Source organism: Poromitra crassiceps (genome assembly GCF_964638095.1).
Source record: "Poromitra crassiceps genome assembly, chromosome: 3".
NCBI classification, from domain to species: domain Eukaryota; kingdom Metazoa; phylum Chordata; class Actinopteri; order Beryciformes; family Melamphaidae; genus Poromitra; species Poromitra crassiceps.
Window position 1 is genome coordinate 67,322,320 of NC_139625.1, and position 20,368 is coordinate 67,342,687.

The 20,368-nt window shown below is 44.9% G+C and overlaps 1 protein-coding gene across 2 annotated transcripts in view; it reads right to left on the reverse strand.

The window, feature by feature from the left end:
- c9orf72 (C9orf72-SMCR8 complex subunit) overlaps positions 1-19,036 on the reverse strand; it is a 36,521-nt gene extending 17,485 nt beyond the window's left edge. The window contains exons 1-8 of one of the 2 annotated variants that reach the window (XM_083634095.1): positions 18,885-19,036; positions 16,661-17,174; positions 15,761-15,856; positions 14,667-14,731; positions 13,368-13,440; positions 8,537-8,653; positions 7,510-7,745; positions 7,333-7,390 (exon numbers count right to left, since the gene is read on the reverse strand). In XM_083634095.1, the coding sequence (XP_083490221.1) occupies positions 7,333-7,390; positions 7,510-7,745; positions 8,537-8,653; positions 13,368-13,440; positions 14,667-14,731; positions 15,761-15,856; positions 16,661-17,107 (1,092 nt within the window). In that variant the 5' untranslated portion in view covers positions 17,108-17,174; positions 18,885-19,036. Of the gene's footprint in view, positions 1-7,332; positions 7,391-7,509; positions 7,746-8,536; positions 8,654-13,367; positions 13,441-14,666; positions 14,732-15,760; positions 15,857-16,660; positions 17,175-18,309; positions 18,419-18,884 lie in introns of those variants that run through there. The other variant, XM_083634096.1, reaches the window with a different exon arrangement.
- Between the last annotated feature and the right edge of the window lie 1,332 nt (positions 19,037-20,368).

Below are 20,368 nucleotides of genomic sequence, written 5' to 3' on the forward strand. Positions count from 1 at the left end.
GTCCACACTTTCAAGGCTTGGCGAGCAAGGTCCCACAGCGTAAGGACGCAGGACCGAGGTATCGCTGGGTCCAAGCGATGACCGAGAAACCATCTCTGGAAGGGGCGCATGTGTAGCAGCTCCAGAGGAATCGCGGCGGTCGCCGCGGCCATAAGGCCCAGTAGCACGGAGCACTGGTGAACGGAGATCGTGCGTGCGCAACGCCGAGTCTCCACTGTCCGCCGAAGGTTGTCCAGCCTCTCCGGAGAGAGGCGGGCGTGCATTGAGAGGGAGTCTAGCTCCAGACCCAGGAAGGTTGTGACCTGTCGATGCACAAGGGCGCTCTTGCGCCAGTTTATGAGGAGGTGGGAAGTCACCACCTCGGTGTGCACGGACACCATCTCGCTTGAGCTCGCCGCTATCAGGGCGTCGTCGAGGTAGACGTAAACGTGGATCCCGATCTCTCGGAGGGGAGCCAGCGCTGTGTTCACGCAGACGGTGAAAGTGCTCTGACTTAGAGACAGGCCGAAGGGGAGTACGCAGTACTCGTAGGACATTCCCCAAAATGTCCTACGATGGAAACGTGGAAGAAGGCGTCCTTTAGGCAGAGATGGGGACTCGAGTTTGTGACTCGGACTCGAGTCGCACTTAAGTCGCACATGCAGAGACTTGAGACTTTACTTGAGACTTGTCCTCAAAAGACATGAGACTCGACTGGGATTCAAGGTTTGGGTCTCGTGAGCAAGCTTTATTTTTATAATTTTTGTAAGGGGAAAAAGTAAGGAAATGTCCTCCTTCCGGCTGATCCATTATTTAGTCTTGCGCATTGGCGATGCGCACGGAGCCACAGAGCTGCAACACACTTGTACTTGTAGTAGTGTGGCACCGCTGTGCCATTTATTATAAGCTTTGGATATAAAGACTTTGCACAGGGGGCAAACAAAAGAGTTGCTAAATGCAACGCCTGCGGTATCACAATCAAGGATGCTGGATCGACCACAAGTAACTTTATCAGGCACCTGAAAACGCACCTGAAAAGGACAGTGAATCATTTGGCTTGGTTGATAACCTAACGTTAGTTTAGCTTGCTAACCCAGTGTAATGTACGTTAACCCAATAAGCCTGTCATGTTAACGTTACGTGGTCAGAAATAACCTCTAAACCTGCCTGTAGCCAACATAATAATGAGGTGTTTCTCTCTTAACATTAGCCAGCACATTGTAGCAGCAACACGTTGTTTACTATCATTAGCTTGCTGCTAACAGATAGTAGCAGCAGAACGTTGCTTGCTATTGCTAACATTACTAACTGCTTTGTAGTTTTTCCTTGTTCCCTTGTATTTTGGAAAGATGAATGTTTGCTAGCTACCACACTTGTTCAAACGGTCGGGTAACTGCGTTCTGCTGCTACAATCTGCTTGCTAATGTTATGAGAGAAACACCTCATTAGTGGACCACGTAGCGTTAACGTTACAGGCCTAGGGTAACAGGATTACACTGGGTTTGAGAGGCTAGAGATGTTAATTTATTAGATTATAAACTGTTAGTTGTGACCCAGTGTAATTATACAACATTGATGTAACGTTACTCTTGTTTTGCTAATTAATTTCCAATGTTGTTTATCTACTACACTACAGGTTTACTGAATTAAACAAAGCAAAGACAGTCGCCAGTGCAGAGGGACAGAACCAGAACCCAAGGACATAAAGGCTTGTGCTTATCAGCCAGAGAATGGAGTCAGCTGAAAGAGCTTTTGGACCAATTTCTTCAAGCAACAGACATCACACAAGGGGAGAAAGTGGTTACTCTGTGCAGCTCTCCCTTGTGTAGTCAAACTTAACAGCCTCCTCATCTACATGTATGCTGAATAGGACTCGTCACCTGGGTGGTTTAGTGAAAGCACTGCACTCCTGAAACAGACTAAAGGATGAGCTTCAGAAAGTCAGTCCATGGAAAAGGCTTAGAGACAGTAGTTATCTATTTTGGAACAAAACTGTCCATGTTTCAATCTAACTTTTTTCATCCTTTTTGAATAATTTGGCAGCAATAGTGTTGTATGTGGCCACATTATGTTGTTTTGCAGTAACTGAGTCTGTAAAATACAGTTATTAACTTTAAAGGAAAGCTTTCATTGTGATTTTTTCACATTTCATTGCAATAGTCTGTTTAAAGCCTGTTAATATACCTTTAGGTGACAGTCACCTTTTTCATCCCAAAACTGGATGATTTCTGAGTGGTTTTATGTCTGCCCTCAGTGCCCTGGTATCTGTCACCCTTTTCACTCTCCATGACTTTGCATCCCTGATACACACACTAATCAATGTAGTGGGGCCTCTTAGCTACAAATTCCATAAGTGATAAAGCATATAATTCAATTGACACAAATCATATAAATATATCATTCATATCAGATTAGTCTACACAACTTTATTGCATAGGCTGCCAGTCTGCATTTTCTCTCTCTCCAAATTCATGACTCCTCCATATCCAATTGTTTTTGGAATGCCTTTGGCTAAAAGTGTACCAAATTATGTGCTTAACTGCCACACTACTGTATGCTAATAGATAAAGAGTGATGATACATGCTTTGATTTCCATAGCTATGCAGTGCTCTAAGCAGAACGGATGGCATGCAGCAGATGGTAAAACACTCATTACAACTGTAAGAGACTTGAGACTTGACTTGGACTTGTGACCAAAGACTTGAGACTTGAATTGGACTTGCCCTTCAAAGACTTGAGACTTGACTGGGACTTGTGACCAAAGACTTTAGACTTGACTTGGACTTGCAAAAAATGACTTGTGAGCATCTCTGCCTTTAGGTCGACGGACGTGAAGAAGTCCCCGGGTCTGATCACTCTGAACAGCGTGGGCAGCGTCAACATGCGGAAGGGAAGCTTCCTGAACAGGGGGTTCAGCCGCCTGAGATCGAGGATGGGCCGCAGGGACCCGTCCTTCTTGGGCACCAGGAAGTACCTGGTACCAGGACGGGGCCAGAGGGGGTGCGTCCCGGAGGCCGTGGCAGCATGGCGTGCAGCCCCGGCAGGACCAGCCCATAGGGGCTGCGTCCCGGAGGACGCGGCGAGTCGTCGCCCGTGGTGTGTGAGCCCGACAGGACCAGCCCGGGGGGGCTGCATCCCGGAGGCCACAGGGGGTCGTCGCCCGGCTGGTGCGACGACGGCTGTAGGGGGGAATAGCAGGGAGGCCTGCAGATGGTGAGGCGCTTTCCGAGCACCTCGCAGCATTCGCCGGCAAGGGGCACGTACTGGGCAAGGCGCTGGACAACACTGCGGGACGCCGGGTCCTGGCAGCACGGAGGCCGCCCCTCTCCCCCCCCCCGGGGGACCGCTAGGTACGCACCGGGAAACCGTGCCGGGTATACTTCTGCTCGCACTGCTGTGATCCCGACGGGAAGTCACGCTGGGAACCTACCTGGTAGCTGTGCTGCGAACCCGACCGAGAACCGTGTTGGGAAATCCGTGCGTCATGCCGCGGGCGCTTCGGCGAGGAGCACTGCTGGGAACTGTAATGGAAAAACAATCAATAATGTTTCACTCACAGAACCTACCTTTTTTCTTTGGTAGCTGTGCTGCGAACCCGACCGGGAACCGTGTTGGCGGCAGGCTATTAACTAGCGGGTCTTAACTCTAGCAAGCTAGTCAGCGATGGTGCCGACTAATACCTGTAACCAACAAAAGACTAAGCTACGAAACATGTGACACTAGCAGCGGAGAAGTTGATCTCTACGTGAGGTTAGCTTACAGAGCAAGTATTGTTTGTTTTCTTGTTGTAAGTTTTACTGTTTGTTGTGTCTGAAACTATGTAGCTACTGCAGCCATTCTTGGCCAGGTCTCTCTTGTAAAAGAGATTTTAATCTCAATGAGACATGCCTGGTTAAATAAAGGTTAAATAAAAATAAAATAAAATAAATTCAATTCAATTAGCAAGCATACAACGACACTCGGACCGGCTTGTTCTTAGAAGCCGCCGACACGTGAAAAAGAGCACTTAGCTTTGTCGCCTCCAACGAAGGTAACCTCCAGACCGGAGAATCGACGATGGAGGTTCCCGTCCGCTACGCCGAGACACGGGGAGCAGTTGAAGTGAAAGTGGTCGGGCAAGGCAGCTAATGCTAACGCTATCTGGAGCAATATCACACGTCTGTCCGTGGCCGAATGCAGGTAAGAGTGGGGTTTTCCTGGTCCAATTCCAGGCGTGAAGGCTCAGGGCCCCGCCTCGACCCCAGCTATTGGATCGGAGACCATGAGACCGTCAGGATCGCTCCAGATGTTCCAAGGGTCCAGTCTGCATCCTGTCAACGGTCTAATGAATGGTTGGAAAGGACACTTTCATAGTAATAAAAGGTGAGAGCATTCGATAGCGTGTACCACGTAGAGATGGCAATAGGTGGGAGCCGAGCTTCAACGAAATAAAACTCAAATCCACTCGGCAGAATGGCAAAAACATATTTTCCGCCGAGAAACTCAGCAGTTGCAGCGATACTCCTGTACTTGTTTAATTGTTGTTATTGAGTCTATTTCTGCAATAACTGCACTTTATGGCTGTTTAAACTAGACGAACATTAACATTACTCCTCGAGGCGGACAGGCAGGGAGGCCATTATTGTTTTGTTAGTGCAGTGCTAGTGGCGTTCCTGATTGGCCAACTTGCGCTGTAAATCACAGGGCACTGAGCGCAGTCGCTGATTGGCTCATCTGCTTTGCAGCTTCTGCTTAACATCCTCCCAGGCCTTGGGGCCAGACCGTCTCACAGAACCAAATGAAATGTGAGTTCATGTGACAGGCTGGTTTACCAGGCTAGGTTTCAGCTGCTGCACTGCCAAACATCGAGGAGTTATGCACAGTGATTTTTTTTTAAAGTTTATGTAAGCTATTTTGGAATTTATTGAGTTGCCTCGTATCTGGAGGCTCTGCGTGTTGGTAATAGTGACAGTACAGAAAAGTGTATTCTTTTATTTTTGAAGACCATAAACAGAAGTAGTTGTGTTCATTGCTGTATACTTGATGCTGTGTGTACCCGGAGTGGAAAATAAACTTGGCGTCTGCGCAAGCCTCGCTCGGTTACATTTATTTATACAGGGGGAGTCTCACTGAGAGCAATTCTCTCTTTTTCAGGAGCGCGATTGTTTGGATGGCGATAGATGATGGCTACATATCATGCTTCTGCTTTGGAAAGCCTAGTTGCCGTTACCACAGTAACCCATGCAGATAGGTTGGTGGTGTCTGGATACACAAATCCGACTTGATCACTTGCCCAAATCAGATTTTTGGCAGTGCAGACAGTCTTACAAATCAGATTTGGGTAACAAATAAAAAATCTGATTTGAGAAACAAATCAGATTTGCCTGGAATCTGAAGGGGGCCTAATCAGCCAATCAGCGTCCTCCTTAAACGAGGACATGAACCTGAGGCCAATCAGCCTCCTCCTTAAACGAGGACATGAACCTGAGGCCAATCAGCCTCCTCCGTAAACGAGGACATAAACCTGAGGCCAATCAGCCTCCTCCTTAAGGACATGGGGAGCAGGAGAGAAGCCTTTTGACCCGCACACTTTGGCAGCAACACCACAGCCTTTTCCTCAACTCCCCTGCCTGGCTTTTCCCCTCAACATGTTTTTGTGTTGAGTTTTGTTTTTGATTGTTGTTTTAGTTTGCGCTTGAGGGCCCGGTAGTCAGGTTTTTGGTTTTGTCCATGAGTTAGTTTCTTCCCTGTTTTTTTGTTGTCTTATGTACCCCTTCAGCTGTTTTTCTATGGCAATACTAGCCTCTCACTCATGCGCGTTCCCTTTGTCGCAGAGAAAACACTGTGATGGTGGATCCGCAAACGTACAAGTAAATCCATACATAAAACGGTTTTCATGGAATTGTGTTGCTAGGGAACAGTTTGAAACCTACAGTAGCTTTTATTTCCTGCCAGCTATTATATTAGCGAACACTGCAACAGGAAGTAAGCTAGGAACAATTTAGAATCTTTATGTTGTCAAGTTAAACCGTCTATACCTCGAGCCCATTTTGTTTTCCTTTTGGTTGATACTTTGAGGATGTTTTTTTTGTTTAGACAATGAAACCCTTTTTTTATTTGGCACAACCTCGTCTTGGCGTCCTTTACAGTATGTTTCGGTCTCCACTTGAGCCTGGTATTATTTCTGGAGTTCATAACAGTTACACATTAATCCCCCCCATTTCTATTCTTGCATACAATACATACTAGGGGTGGGAGAAAAAATCGATTCACCTAAGTATCGCGATTTTTAATGTCACGATTTTTTGGATCGATATTTTATTCAAGAATCGATAATCGCAAAAGCAAAAAAAAAAAAAAAAAAAAAAAAAAATTTTTTTTTTTTTTTTTTTTTGGTGCTGCAGTCAGGCCACTCACTGAACAGCAGGTCAGGTGCCGCCTACTGGTTTACTAGTGGTTGTATTACTTTATTAGTTAGTCTGAAGTAATAATTACACTTCAGGGTTAAAGTGGGTGCATCTCATTGTAAAATTGGACTTGGCCCAAATTAGGCTTCAAACGGCCCAAATTGGGCTTCAAACGACCGACATTGAGCTTCAAACGGCCCAAATTTCACGCGCGTCGGCCCATATCGGCCTGGCCTGCTTGGTATCTAATGCCCAGCCTGAATTATGATCCCAGTCCGCCCCTGTTTTTAACTATATCGCCCAGCCCTACTCATGATATACAGTCTCTAGTGTATGATTCAACTTTTCCCATGTTCTAATCTAGTGTAAAAAAGCAAACAAACTGAAAAAAGAAAAGAAAAAAAGAAACAAAAATCGCAATAAATCGTAATATCGAATCGCAATAATCGTAGAATCGCAATACTTAAGAATCGCAATATAAATCGAATCGGCACCCAAGTATCGTGATAGTATCGAATCGGGAGATAAGTGAATCGGCACAGCCCTAATACATACTGTACATACTGTACATACAATACATACTGTACATACAATACATACTGTACATTCAAGCAATTTCAATGTCCCGTGTCTGTCTATTTTCAAAAACTGTCAAGGCCTTGAGTTTTTTCTTTTTCTTTTCACAAACTTTCAAGGACTTCAAGGACCAGTGGGAGCCCTGGTTACTAATGTTAAATAGAAAACAATTTCAAATTGGGAATGCTTCCATACAACTAACAGAACACTGTAGGCCTGGAAGAGCTACGATTTTTACTTCCTCAACTGCCATCATATTACCTTGAGACAAAGATATTGACTTCTTATTTGATTTATCTCAAGCATGAAGAATAGCTTGGTATGTTATGCAATGGGTGGCAACACTAGAGACCAGGGCTTATTTGGGTCACAGTACAGTAGTATTCTTACCTCATCTATGAAGGACTTCACCAACATGTCTTTGTGCATGACATCTTGAAATATATTCCTGAGAGTAAAGACAATGTTAAATCAGACTTTTTCCACTTCATCTGTAAATGGCAGCCAACAAAGGCCACTCATTGTAAACTGAAATACAACACGGTAATACAAAGACAATTGGCTTACAGGTCGGGGGTGAAGGTTTCGTCGGTGTGGATGACCGTGTCGGGGGCGATGTCCTCCTCGCTGTCGGCCCTCCACAGCGCACTCAGCTCGGAGCGCATGTAGCGCCGCTGGTTGTACGTGTGCTCGTGGCACGGCGGCATCTGCTTGACAGTGTTGATGTCCACATCGATGTGCGTGGTCGGGTAGGGCGAGTAGAGCACCTGGCGGAAGGGCAACACGAAGCTGCCCATGGAGTCCTGGAGGTGAGAGAACAAAAACATCATAGTTTTTTACGTGTTTGTAGAAGATTAAAATGGCGAGTTGTGCAATACACACTTTGGTCAAACACTTAGAAACTCCCACTACACAGTCATTGTGCTCAACCAGAGTAACAACCACTATTAACTATTCTACCACTACTTGCCCCATTTTCATAGTGGGTGATGTTGTAAAGTATCGACCACTCCTAAAAAAAAAAGTGCTGGCAGTTTGACATTTTTTATTTGCATTCATGCACAAAAATTAATTCTGAACACATTTACATAATGGTCAACATGTTGAGTCTCACATTGCAACAATGTATTGATGCAAGTATGGTATCCGGTGGCTACTTTTAAGACAGCACTTACATGAAGCTGATTTATCCTTCTGTAATGTTTGGATGAAAAATATTTGACTGAAACCATCTCATCTCACAGAAACTACAACGCGGGGAACATCAAACAAACTGAAGCAAAACAAAACAATAACCAAGCTCATTATTCACACAGACATGCATAATGAGAGGGAGTCAGTATTCACACAGACATGCATAATGAGAGGGAGTCAGTTAGTCACACAGACATGCATAATGAGAGGGAGTCAGTTAGTCACACAGACATGCACAATGAGAGGGAGTCAGTTAGTCACACAGACATGCACAATGAGAGGGAGTCAGTTAGTCACACAGACATGCACAATGAGAGGGAGTCAGTTAGTCACACAGACATGCACAATGAGAGGGAGTCAGTATTCACACAGACATGCATAATGAGGGAGTCAGTGCTACCTTCAGCAGGCCCTGGACAAACAGGCCTGTGTCATATTTGAAGGAAGAGTCGGCCTTGCAGAGGCGAGAGCACTTCCTCTCAGCAGGGGTGAGGAAGAGGCACAGTGTCCGCACGACCTGCAACAAACAGTCACATTTATATATCGCTATGGACACATTCACGTTCTGCAACAAACACACTCACATGTGTATATCACTATGGACACATTCCAACTAGAGAAACCTTCAGTGAAATTTAAATCCTGCTATTACTTGATCTAATTGGAATCAATTAAATTGATTTTAGGTGAAGGCAAATTAGCTTTGTGCATTCTTTGGAATTAGCAATTAGTTCGATATTAAGTTAAACCATTTACAACCACCAATTCTAAGGAGTGTGCACATTTATGCAGCCACAGCATTTTAGTTGTCCATTTTTAATACATGGCCAGAAATTAGCCTTTTATTTTTACCTTAATTTCCAAATCTAAATGAAGGTGATAAACTCTGATTTACTAGCTTCTTAGTCTCGCTGGCCAGCCTCCCCTACCTTCCGTCATCTCATGGTAGGGAGGGGAAGCTGGCCAGCGAGACTAATAGCTGCTTAATTCAGGCCTCAAGGCAATAAACATTCAATTTGAAAGGGTGCATAGACTTCTGATATTCCATGATCCATCTTCAACTGCTTATACAGAGACAGGTTGTGGAGGTATCAGGTCCAGCAGGGGACCTCAAACTTCCCTTTCCCAGGCCACATTGACCAGCTCTGACTGGGGGAGCAGTGTTTCCCCTAGACAAATTTTCAGGCCTGGAGGCGTACCCCGACCGCAACAGTGGGGGCCCTCGCTGGCGACACTAAACTTTTAGCTAACCTGTTCGCATCTATGTTCGTAATGGCATCCCAAGTATCATCATACTATTATGGGATGCGATGCGAACAGTTGTATTATGGGATGTGCGTTTCCCAGGCAACGACACACGTTGACACATTTTGGAACACCGCTGCATGCTGGCACAATGCTCCTAAAAGCAAAATGCTTATTGTTTTGAATGATTTGGCATCTTCTATTACTGTCAACACTAGTATTGTTGTATTGTAATAATATGCCATAAAGGTTTATTGAAATTTTGGGGAGAGCAGAAAAAAAAGAAAAAAAGAAAAGAAAAAGAAAATGCTTTTTTTCTCTGGCCTGGCCCCTGTAGAATGGTAGGGGAAACACTGCGATGCAAAGATGTTCCCAGGCCACATTAAGCTCTGACTGGGGGATGCCAATGTGTTCCCAGGCCACATTAATCAGCTCTGACTGCAGTGACTGGGGGATGCCAAGGTGTTCCCAGGCCACATTAACCAGCTCTGACTGGGGGATCCCAAGGTGTTCCCAGGCCACATTAAGCTCTGACTGAGGGATGCCAAGGTGTTCCCAGGCCACATTAAGCTCTGACTGAGGGATGCCAAGGTGTTCCCAGGCCACATTAACCAGCTCTGACTGGGGGATCCCAAGGGGTTCCCAGGCCACATTAACCAGCTCTGACTGGGGGATGCCAAGGTGTTCCCAGGCCACAATAAGCTCTGACTGGGGGATGCCAAGGTGTTCCCAGACCACATTAAGCTCTGACTGGGGGATGCCAAGGTGTTCCCAGGCCACATTAAGCTCTGACTGGGGGATGCTAAGGTGTTCCCAGGCCACATTAACCAGCTCTGACTGGGGGATCCCAAGGTGTTCCCAAGGTGTTCCCAGGCCACATTAACCAGCTCTGACTGGGGGATGCCAAGGTGTTCCCAGGCCACATTAACCAGCTCTGACTGGGGGATGCCAAGGTGTTGCCAGGCCACATTAACCAGCTCTGACTGGGGGATCCCAAGGTGTTCCCAAGGTGTTCCCAGGCCACATTAACCAGCTCTGACTGGGGGATCCCAAGGTGTTCCCAGGCCACATTAACCAGCTCTGACTGGGGGATCCCGAGGTGCTCCCAGGCCACATTAACCAGCTCTGCCTGGGGGATCCCAAGGTGTTCCCAGGCCACATTAACCAGCACTGACTGGGGGATGCCAAGGTGTTCCCAGGCCACATTAACCAGCTCTGACTGGGGGATCCCAAGGTGTTCCCAGGCCACATTAACCAGCACTGACTGGGGGATGCCAAGGTGTTCCCAGGCCACATTAACCAGCTCTGACTGGGGGATCCCAAGGTGTTTCCAGGCCACATTAACCAGCTCTGACTGGGGGATGCCATGGTCTTCCCAGGCCACATTAACCAGCTCTGACTGGGGGATGCCAAGGTGTTCCCAGGTGAGTGTGGAGATGTAATCACCCCACCTGGTCCTCGGTCTGCCCCGTGGCCTCCTCCCAGCTGGACATGCCTGGAAAACCTCCCTGGGGAGGCGACCAGGAGGCATCTTTACCAGATGCCCGAAATCACCTCAACTGGCTCCTTTCTATGTGAAAGAGCAGCGGCTCTACTCTCTCTCATGGGTGACCGAGTTTCTCACCCTATCCCTGAGGGAGATGCCAGCCACCCTCTTGAGGAAAGCCAGTCTGTTCCCGCGTGAGGGGACGACGGAGCGTGAGATGGGCCGGAGGCTCGGAGCGCTACTGCATTCCCTTTACCGTACCACTGTGACAAAGGGAGTTGAGTCAGAAGGCAAAGCTCTCGATCCAGTGTTTCCCATACATAAAGGAATGTGTGGCGGGCCGCCACAAAAAGATTTGGACCGCCAAAAAAAGATGTTGACCAAAAAAAAATATAATAATAAATAAATGACAGTGCACCTGAACGCAACATGCAAGATATCCGCTGAATAAGTGTCCAATAAATGTTCATGTCATTCTGGCCAATACTTCTGTTATAGCATTTCAGTCTGGAATATGGAATATCTTTCAATAATCTATGATTTAGCTGCTAAATTGTCAAATACCGCCATCTGCTCGCTACCCAGGCACTTATGTATGTACTTAACCTAACTAACTTAACTCATTGAGTGCCAATGACGACTATAGTCGTCAATTGCGTTTTTTGACGGTGGGACGTGGATTAAAGCCTGATCCATCTCCTGTGAAAGTATGGTGGATGTTGAATGTGTAAAAGCTATTTTACAGACCCATTAGGTGGCGACAGTGCTCTCCAGATTACAGAAAGGCGAGGAAAAAACAGAGAAGAAGTCATGGGGAAACGGAAATCGCATCCGTATGCATCGATATGCATGAAGCATAACGTTAGCTGTGCCTGCAGCAGTCAATCTGCTGCCACAATCGAGCCCCTCCGTGTCCGCTGCGATAGCCCATCCGCATGATTAGTTGTGGAGTTGTTATTATTCTCAACTGGAAGCATGGGAGCCGGTGACAAATACACGCGGAACGCTGTAAAAAAGCTGGATGTAGCGCACTTTTCAGTACAGAGCAAACGCAGCAGAGAGCCACCAGAGACACCCCCACGGAGGTGGGGTTTGCAGTTGAGCGGGGTGGGGCACGCAGGGCAGCATACAACACTGACCCAGACAGCAGGACAGGATTGGCAAACGCAAGCTAGAATATCTGATGCCCACCAGCAGTAAATCAAGACCAGCAAGAAGCTGCAACCAGCAGCGCACGCAGGGGCCAGCGCTGCTGGTTGCAGCTAAAAAATATTATTTTGCCAAACAAAATTCCTTTGTTTTCACTGTTTTATTGAAGGAAATTATTTTTGAGGTGTGACTACATCAGAAAATATTAGCTTCAGAGTCAGTCATGTGCTTGAAATGCTTCATTTCACAAAAGGCTAATTATCTCAGCTTCTAATTTGAAACATCTCTTTTTGCTGAAATCAACCTATCTTCTGCGGCTCATAACTAAAGAACGGAAAATGATATCAATAAACTTTTTTTTGCTGATGATAGAAGAGAGTCTCATCGTTCTTTGTGCGTGTTCGGTGTTTACATAGTAATATCACACAATATTCTGTGGGCCTCGAGAAATCACTGAAAACGCTCTGAAACTCTGGCACTGGGAGCATCCGTTTTCCAAAAGTGGCTGGCACTCAATGAGTTAACCTAACTAACTATCCGGTGTGCACAACACTGTCAGCCTAAACTCCGGCTGACACCCCAAAAACCTACAATCCGCAACAGAAAAATGTATATTGTTTGTTTATTAACTGGCCCCTCGCCTTCTATCATTTCACGAAAGTGGCAAAGCAAGTTGAGTATCCCTGACCTATAGGGAGAAATTTAGTTTGTCATTGTAAACCCACAGCACAGTAATGATGACATGTTCTTCATAGATCTAGCCTTTTAATTTTGCTCTTAAGCTTTCTCAAAGTACACCAAATTCATGCATTTTACTTTAAAATGTTTAAAAAAATTGCCCGGGGGGGCATGCCCCCGCACCCCCCTAGGGGGTCTGCGGCCCCCCACCACAAATACTCAAAATCCTGTGGGCAACACTGCGATCTACCTGTCAATCTTCATCCCAACATTCACCTATGGTCATGAACTATGGGTCATGACTAAAAGGACAAGATCACGGATACAAGTGGCTTCTGATATTCACTGTATATAATGTTTGTAAATTGTTTGGTTTGGTTGGCCTCTAAAACATCCAATGATATTTTAGATCTAGATATTAACATGTCTGCACATTTTCTATTTTCTGCACAACTTTGTCTTTTGAAATTGGGTGCATTAGTCACACTAACTGTAAATGAACAGTAAACGTGATGCTGTCTTTTATTCCCTGTCTATTATTACAAGCAGAGCTGGATATTGCATAGAAGTGGCGTGTGGCTCATTAAAAATCACAGCGTGTAACACACTTCAAAAACATGTGAAATCATGCGGATGCACTACAAGTGTGTCTGGGTGTGCAACCAGTGGATACCTTGTTTACTTTGTCTGGGTTGCTTCCAACCACCATGGAACAGCCGCAAGTCTGGAGATGAGAGCTGATGGCCCTGAAACACAAAGACATGCAAATTAGAGCCAATTAGCTTAGCTGCTGTTACTGTAATTATTAATGACAGTTTTTAGGAGTAATGATTGAGCGGGAGGAACTGTGTCCTAAAAACATTCTTGAGGCTTTACAGAGGGGAACAATTAAAGATGGCTATCTGGCCCTGGGCCAGTGGAAAGTTACATTGGCCCAGTAAATCCCAGCTGCTTCGATTAGAAAGCATTTTGCTTGCATTTAGTTGAAAAATTACAAGTGGGGAAATTGAATTTACTGTGCCTTCTGACAGCCTGTATTCTTAAGAAAGCAAATTATCCACTTCACTGTGCCATGATGTAGCTATGAAACACATTCAATGGGTCACAGAAAAGACTAAATCTCCTCAGGACAAGGACACTTTGAAGGAATTAATAGAGGATTAATTAGGTTTAGGGACAGTAAAGCTTGTTGTGGCCAAGTTCACTTCCAGCCTACGTGCCCAACTAGCAAGGAGAAAAAGTTGAGACTGCACTGCACTATCAGGCTATCTGTATGCAGGAATGCTGAAGTAAAATTCAATACCTTTTAAGACATTTTCAATGTTATTTTAAGAGCTCAATGCCATTTTCTTCACATCAGTGATAGGGTAAAGCACAAGTTTAATCACAATACGATATTATATAGATTATTTGGATAACAATACGATATTTGCTGACATCACGAAGTCTGCCACGATACAATTTTGATTCAATTCAGGTGACTGTGATCAATGAGACATTATCATATGCTCATTTAACATAATCTACTACAAAATGTGATACCTCATCATGGCGATTAAGACTTTTTAATACTTTTTAATTTCCCTAAATTGATTTATGAACTTTTAATACTTTTCAAGACTCCGCCGATACCCTGATTATGCCTCAAATATACCACCATAATAGTTAATCAGTCATCCTCTCCATATTCAAAAACCTGCAGCTATCAGCATGTTTTATATTCAAGTAAATAGCTTGCAGCTTACAGCTTGTTCGCCATCTCCATAGGAGATGGTGAACTAATCCTGTTTAACTCTATGCTGTTTGGAGCTTCACAGCCAGCTCCTTCCCACAAACAGACTTGGAGCTTCTTCCCTTCTCTTGAGGAAACTTCAGCTAAGTGGAGGGCCATTACTCCTGGTTGGAAGGTTGATGGCTGTTAAATGGGCTTTGAACATCATCGCTCTCCATTTGCCTGTAACAAAGTGCTTACTTGTGGAGGAAATCCTCGTGGCAGCTGTCCCCAATGTCATCATCATTTAGCACGGTGTCTTTTATCTACTCAGCAGGAGCAAAACAACAAGAGTCATTTTTAAAATTGGTCTCATCAACGGGAACAGAATTGCTGATGGCTGCATTTGAAGCCACGGGGATGAAAATAAGATGCAAAACACCATCTTGTAACAATGTAGAGAAACAGCAGGATAGTTTGGGGGACCTTGCGTATGCTTATTTTCTGTGATATTTGCATATCAGAGAGGAACAAACAATTCACTCGTGAATTAGATCGGGTCATAAAATGAGCATAGAACCGGGCTAATCCAATTGGAAATAGAGGCCATTCAAACATTCATTCAAACATCATTCAAATAATTAAAGTTTTCTGTAATTGAGATAGAAATTTGGTTCAAAAGGTCAAGCAGGTATGCAAGATCATTTCCCAAAATCTTATGCACAGGCCATTTAAAATGTTATGCACAGGCCATTTAAAATGTTATGCACAGGCCATTTAAAATGTTATGCACAGGCCATTTAAGGATTGCAACAGTATGCCACAGATTGAAGGAATACCTTAACATTTGTAATTGTAGCTGGCCAGCTGCTAGTGTCCCTTAGGGACATTGTTGGAATACAACAATGCTAATAAACCACTGAAATTTCCCCACATCTGGTGAAGAGCAGTTGAAGAAAATTGTTAAATATCATGTTGAGGTAACCCTTTCCAGTTTCCCCCTTAGATATGTCTTTACCCTGCATTAATTGACATGTTTTACATTTCATTTGTGTGTGTGTGCATGTATACCTATTTTAATGAGAGCCAATTTGCGTTTTATACCTAGGAAGTGAGGACATTTTAGGAAAAGTGAGGACATTTAGGCCGGTCCTCTCTTTGTCACACACCTTCAAAGGGCTGTTGGTTTTAAGGGTTAGGTTCGAAATGGGTTTAGATTAGGGTAAGGGTATGGGTTAGGCATTTAGTTGTGATGGTTAAAGTTAGGGTTAAGGACTACATAGATAATGCATTATGTCAATGAATGTCCTCAGTAAGATAGATGTACTGTGTGTGTGTGTGTGTGTGTGTCTCACGTCTATCTCCTCTGACACACTGTGTGTCTTCATAGAGGCCAGCAGCTCCATGATAGGGACGATCTCTGAGCTCAGCACTGAGATGATGTTGTAGCCCTGAAGGTGAAGCAAACAGGACAGTGTCAATGAAGTCAGCTGACTTGAGCATGGTGCAATGAAAGGAAGCAGCTACATAATCAAAAAAGACTGCGACTCAATTGATGAAACTCAAAACGGACTGTTCGCCAAAAACAAGGGGCATAAAATAAGGGTTTTGCTGTCCCATGCAAAAAAAATCTATGCAGGTTGATAGAGTTGTTCATCATTACCAGTGACTCAATGACTGCTTTGATTTCTCTTTCAAAACCAACTTTGGTACCCATACTCCTCATAGTCTCATTATCAGGCCAAAAATAGCAAATGACAAAGCAGTATTATTATTCGAGTACTTAGTTTGCATGGTGATGTCCTCATGGTGTTGTGTCTTCACTAAACATTTCTCTTGGATCTCTGCTTTCATTAGCAAGCTTAATCATCTAATTATGTTATTATTAATTATTAATAATTATATAAATAATTATCTATCTAATCATCTATCATCTAATTAGCGAGCTTAATCATGTATTAGGAAAATGTGAATTGATGCTGCATCATTTACAAGAACCCTGTGTAGAAACACTCATCTTCTGCCAATGTGGTTGCATTTCCTACTGGTTGGAAATGACCTCTATTGGTGATTAGGCTACTTAATACCCTTTAACAATCAAGAAGTGGGATTACTACAGGTTGATATTTATTGGCTCAGGAACATGAATGGGCTTTCAGGCACCTTGGATGATGATAGTATCCATGATAATGGATGAAACAACTGCAACAAAGTTTGTGTGTGAAAAGCCAAAAGGAGCGGAGCCACATGGCTACCTTCTGCATCCAAATGCGTCCCTTGCGGATCACGTGCTTGAGCCTCTCCACGCAGATGGTGTGCAGCGGCAGGTAGAAGGCCAGCTCCGTCTGGGGCAGGATAACAGACAGTGCACACGTGTTCTTGTCCCCCTTCAGCTCGCCGTCGAAGATAAGAGACACGATGATGACGCCCTTCTCCGCCAGGACGAAGAACTTGACGTCCACCGCCCCGCACTCGGCACTGCGCAGGATCTCCCCGTTAAGGGTGTGGTTGGCCAAGAAGGTGACCTCGCCGTCGCTGAGGAACAGTGCTTTGTCGCCCTTGGGTGCCCAGATGTGGCGCACCCGCGGGCCCAGGATGTTGTCCCAGTATGCGAAGGTGGCAGCCAGCAGGGGGCATTCTCCCTCTATGGGCACTTCAGACTTTGCCACAGCAGGTGACTGGGGTGGGCAGCCAGAAGACATGGGCGTGGCTTGGCAGGGAGTGGAAATGTGATAGTGTTACCAAGCTTAGGCTCAGGAGATAGTCCACCTGCATTGTAAATACAGAAGAAACGATGCTGTAGTAGTGTCCAATATGCTACTAGTAAAGTGGACCATTGTTATTTAAAACAAAAAGAGTTACATATACATTTTTGAGTAACTTTATGATATTGACTGAAACTTGCAAAAACCACTGGTAAATTACCAATCTGAATAGCTGCCGGGGTCAGCTCACTATGCAGACAACCCGCAATAGCCCGGTAGGTTTAGGGGTTAGGGCTAGCCCCAGAAAGTGACCCTGCTACTGCACTCCGTATATTATAATAATATACTCGTACAGCAGTCAAGGTCACACAGCCTTCTCATAGGCAATAAGGGGGAAAGGCTGTTCAAAACGCTCTCCTACCCGTCTCCGACGTCCGATTGCAGATCCGAAGATATGATAGTCCTACAGAAGGCAGTCATTTACCCGGTGCTGTTAAAATTATACTGCTGTGTGAAACAACCGTTTAAAAGCAGTCTTTCCACAGCCTGTGCCATATTTAGGAGAGGAGAAGCTTCCTAGTGCCGACAGGAACCTTGGGAGTTTGAGTATTTCATAACATGTTTTGCTTCCCAGGTGCGCTGGATTTGCGTTGATCACTGACTGAGCCGCCGTCTCCTGCATGTGTTTGCTCGCCACATGCAAGCGGTGCACCATGATAATGAGATCAAACACACCCTGCTGTAAATACGGCACAGGCTGTGGAAAGACTGCTTTAAACGTTTGTTTCACGCCTGGGGCACTTTTCGGAGCCATGCAGGAGCTCCAGCCAGCCCACGGACATGCTGCACGCCGCCTCGCTCAGCTGCTTCTGCTTGTGGGCTATCAGCATTGCGGGGTGTCAGCATATACAGTAGATGTGGCACCCTACAGTAGCTGCCTGCAACTGTATATGAATGCAGAGAAGGCTAATCAATTTTTAAGTGACGTTACTAAAGTTTTAGGAAATAAATCTTGCGCGTGGAAGTGAAAGTGCTTTCATAGATGGCATAAGACACTCCTTAGTTTGGTCCCAAAGTCAGTCACAGTCAGTCACACACACACACACACACACACACACACACACACACACACACACACACACACACACACACACACACACACACACACACACACACAACTCTTTACTGTCTTTACTCACCTCAATACAGTTGTCTCTTGTCTGGAGAGAACATGTCAAAGTCTCCATTCAAAAATCACGAAATTTAATGTTTCAGTGCTGTTCTACTTCTGTTCGTACACTACACACCTCATGACATAGACATAGACCATTACAAGACCTTTTACAGAGTTTTACTGAAACGTCACAAAGAAGCACTCGTTCAACATGTCACGTTTTAAATGGCTCAGTCCGACCGACACGATGTGTTTTGGGCTCCACTGAGAACAGTGATTCGTCATCGTCATATTAGTATTATGTATTCTTCAATTGCCAGATTTGTGAATGGCTTAATATGTTCTGAACGGAGACAGCAGGGTGTAGCTAACGCTACACCTCGCAACAGTGATAGGAATAATATCAGCTAACTAGCTGAGCTTCATAGCTAGCGTGTTAATGTAGCTCAGTGGTTGCAACATCAAGAACGCAACTAACGTTACCAGCCAATAATGTTTACTGGAGTGGACCGATGGAGTGGACAGGGTTAACGACAGGATAGCTCGCTCGCTAATTGTAATTACTAGCTAGTTATATCACAGAAAAGTAACGTAACCTACCCGTTAGGTCTTTGAAGCTATTGCCGCCACAGCTTGGCGTTTCTACAGGAAGCGTTTTGCGTGAAAAGTAATTTAATTTTTAATATTACTGCCATGGCATGGAACTCTGACTAATGTAATGATAGCGTTAACAGTAAGTTAACTAAACTAGCTAACGCTAGGCTCTTGTGTGCAACACACTTCCTAGTACGTCACATTTCATCGGCCCTACGTCAAGCGCAGACAGAGGTACACAGCGCCCTCTAGCGAACCAGGAACCGCATTGGATGCTAAATAAGTGGATGATGTCATTTTTATTCAAGGCGCCGCCCACCCACCTTCATAAAATGAGTGATTTAAATGCATTTACATGGAGCATGACTGTACAAATGAACGCATTTGCAGGCAGAGCACTCCTGTGTTTACCTTATAATTCCCTGCCCTGGAGATGCCAGGGGTCTTCAACGAAACATCTGTGGTGGGAGGTGCTCATATAATTGGCAAAGTGTGACTCGGCCTAAGTGAGCCAAAATTCAATGTTGTAGTTGTTATATACCGAACAAAAATATAAAGCCAACGCTTTGTTTTTGCTCCCATTTTTCACAAGTTAAAATAACAGATCTAAGACTTTTTCTATATATGCACACAAAAGGCTTATTTCTCTCCAATGTTGTTCCCAAATTTGTTCAAATCTGTGTTAGTGAGCACTTCTCCTTAGCCAAGATAATCCATCCACCTGACAGGTGTGGCATATCAAGATGCTGAATAAACAGCATGATTATTGCACAGCACAGTTGTGCCTTTGGCTGCCGTTGGCTGCTCACAATAAAAGGCCAATCTAATGTGCAGTGTTATCACACAACACAATGACACAGAGGTCACAACTCGCACGTTGTGAGGGAGCGTGCAATATTGGCACGCTGACTGCAGGAATGTCCACCAGAGCTGCTGCCTGTGAATTGAATGTTCATTTCACGACCATAAGCCATCTCCAATGTGTTATGCTGCCTTCAAATGGAACTTGTTGAGCTCCTGTTACGACACGCGAAGACGTGTCAGCGCCATTGCTGGATAAAACCAGGAAACCAGGCTGCATCTCACATAAGGACAATGTTTTTTCTAAACTGTGTGTTTGTTTGTTGTTTGTTTGTGTGTGTGTGTGTGTGTGTGTGTGTGTGTGTGTGTGTGTGTGTGTGTGTGTGTGTGTGTGTGTGTGTGTGTGTGTGTGTGTGACTGACTGTGCAAGATAGTTTGGTGACCTGCCCTAATAATAATCATAATCTTCACACCTGATTATTTCTAGCCTCGTTTGTCCCAGCGAGACACTGATGGGATGGCTGACACTGTTGGCTCTAAATGGCTTCCTCAGCAGTTCAGAGATCAAACTGTATTAGCAAACATTAAGCTTAATCATCTAACACAGTTCACCCGCGTCTGCTACAGATGTCATCATATGACAGGATAAGTTCCATGATTTTGGACCTAGCCTATACATAATGTCTCAC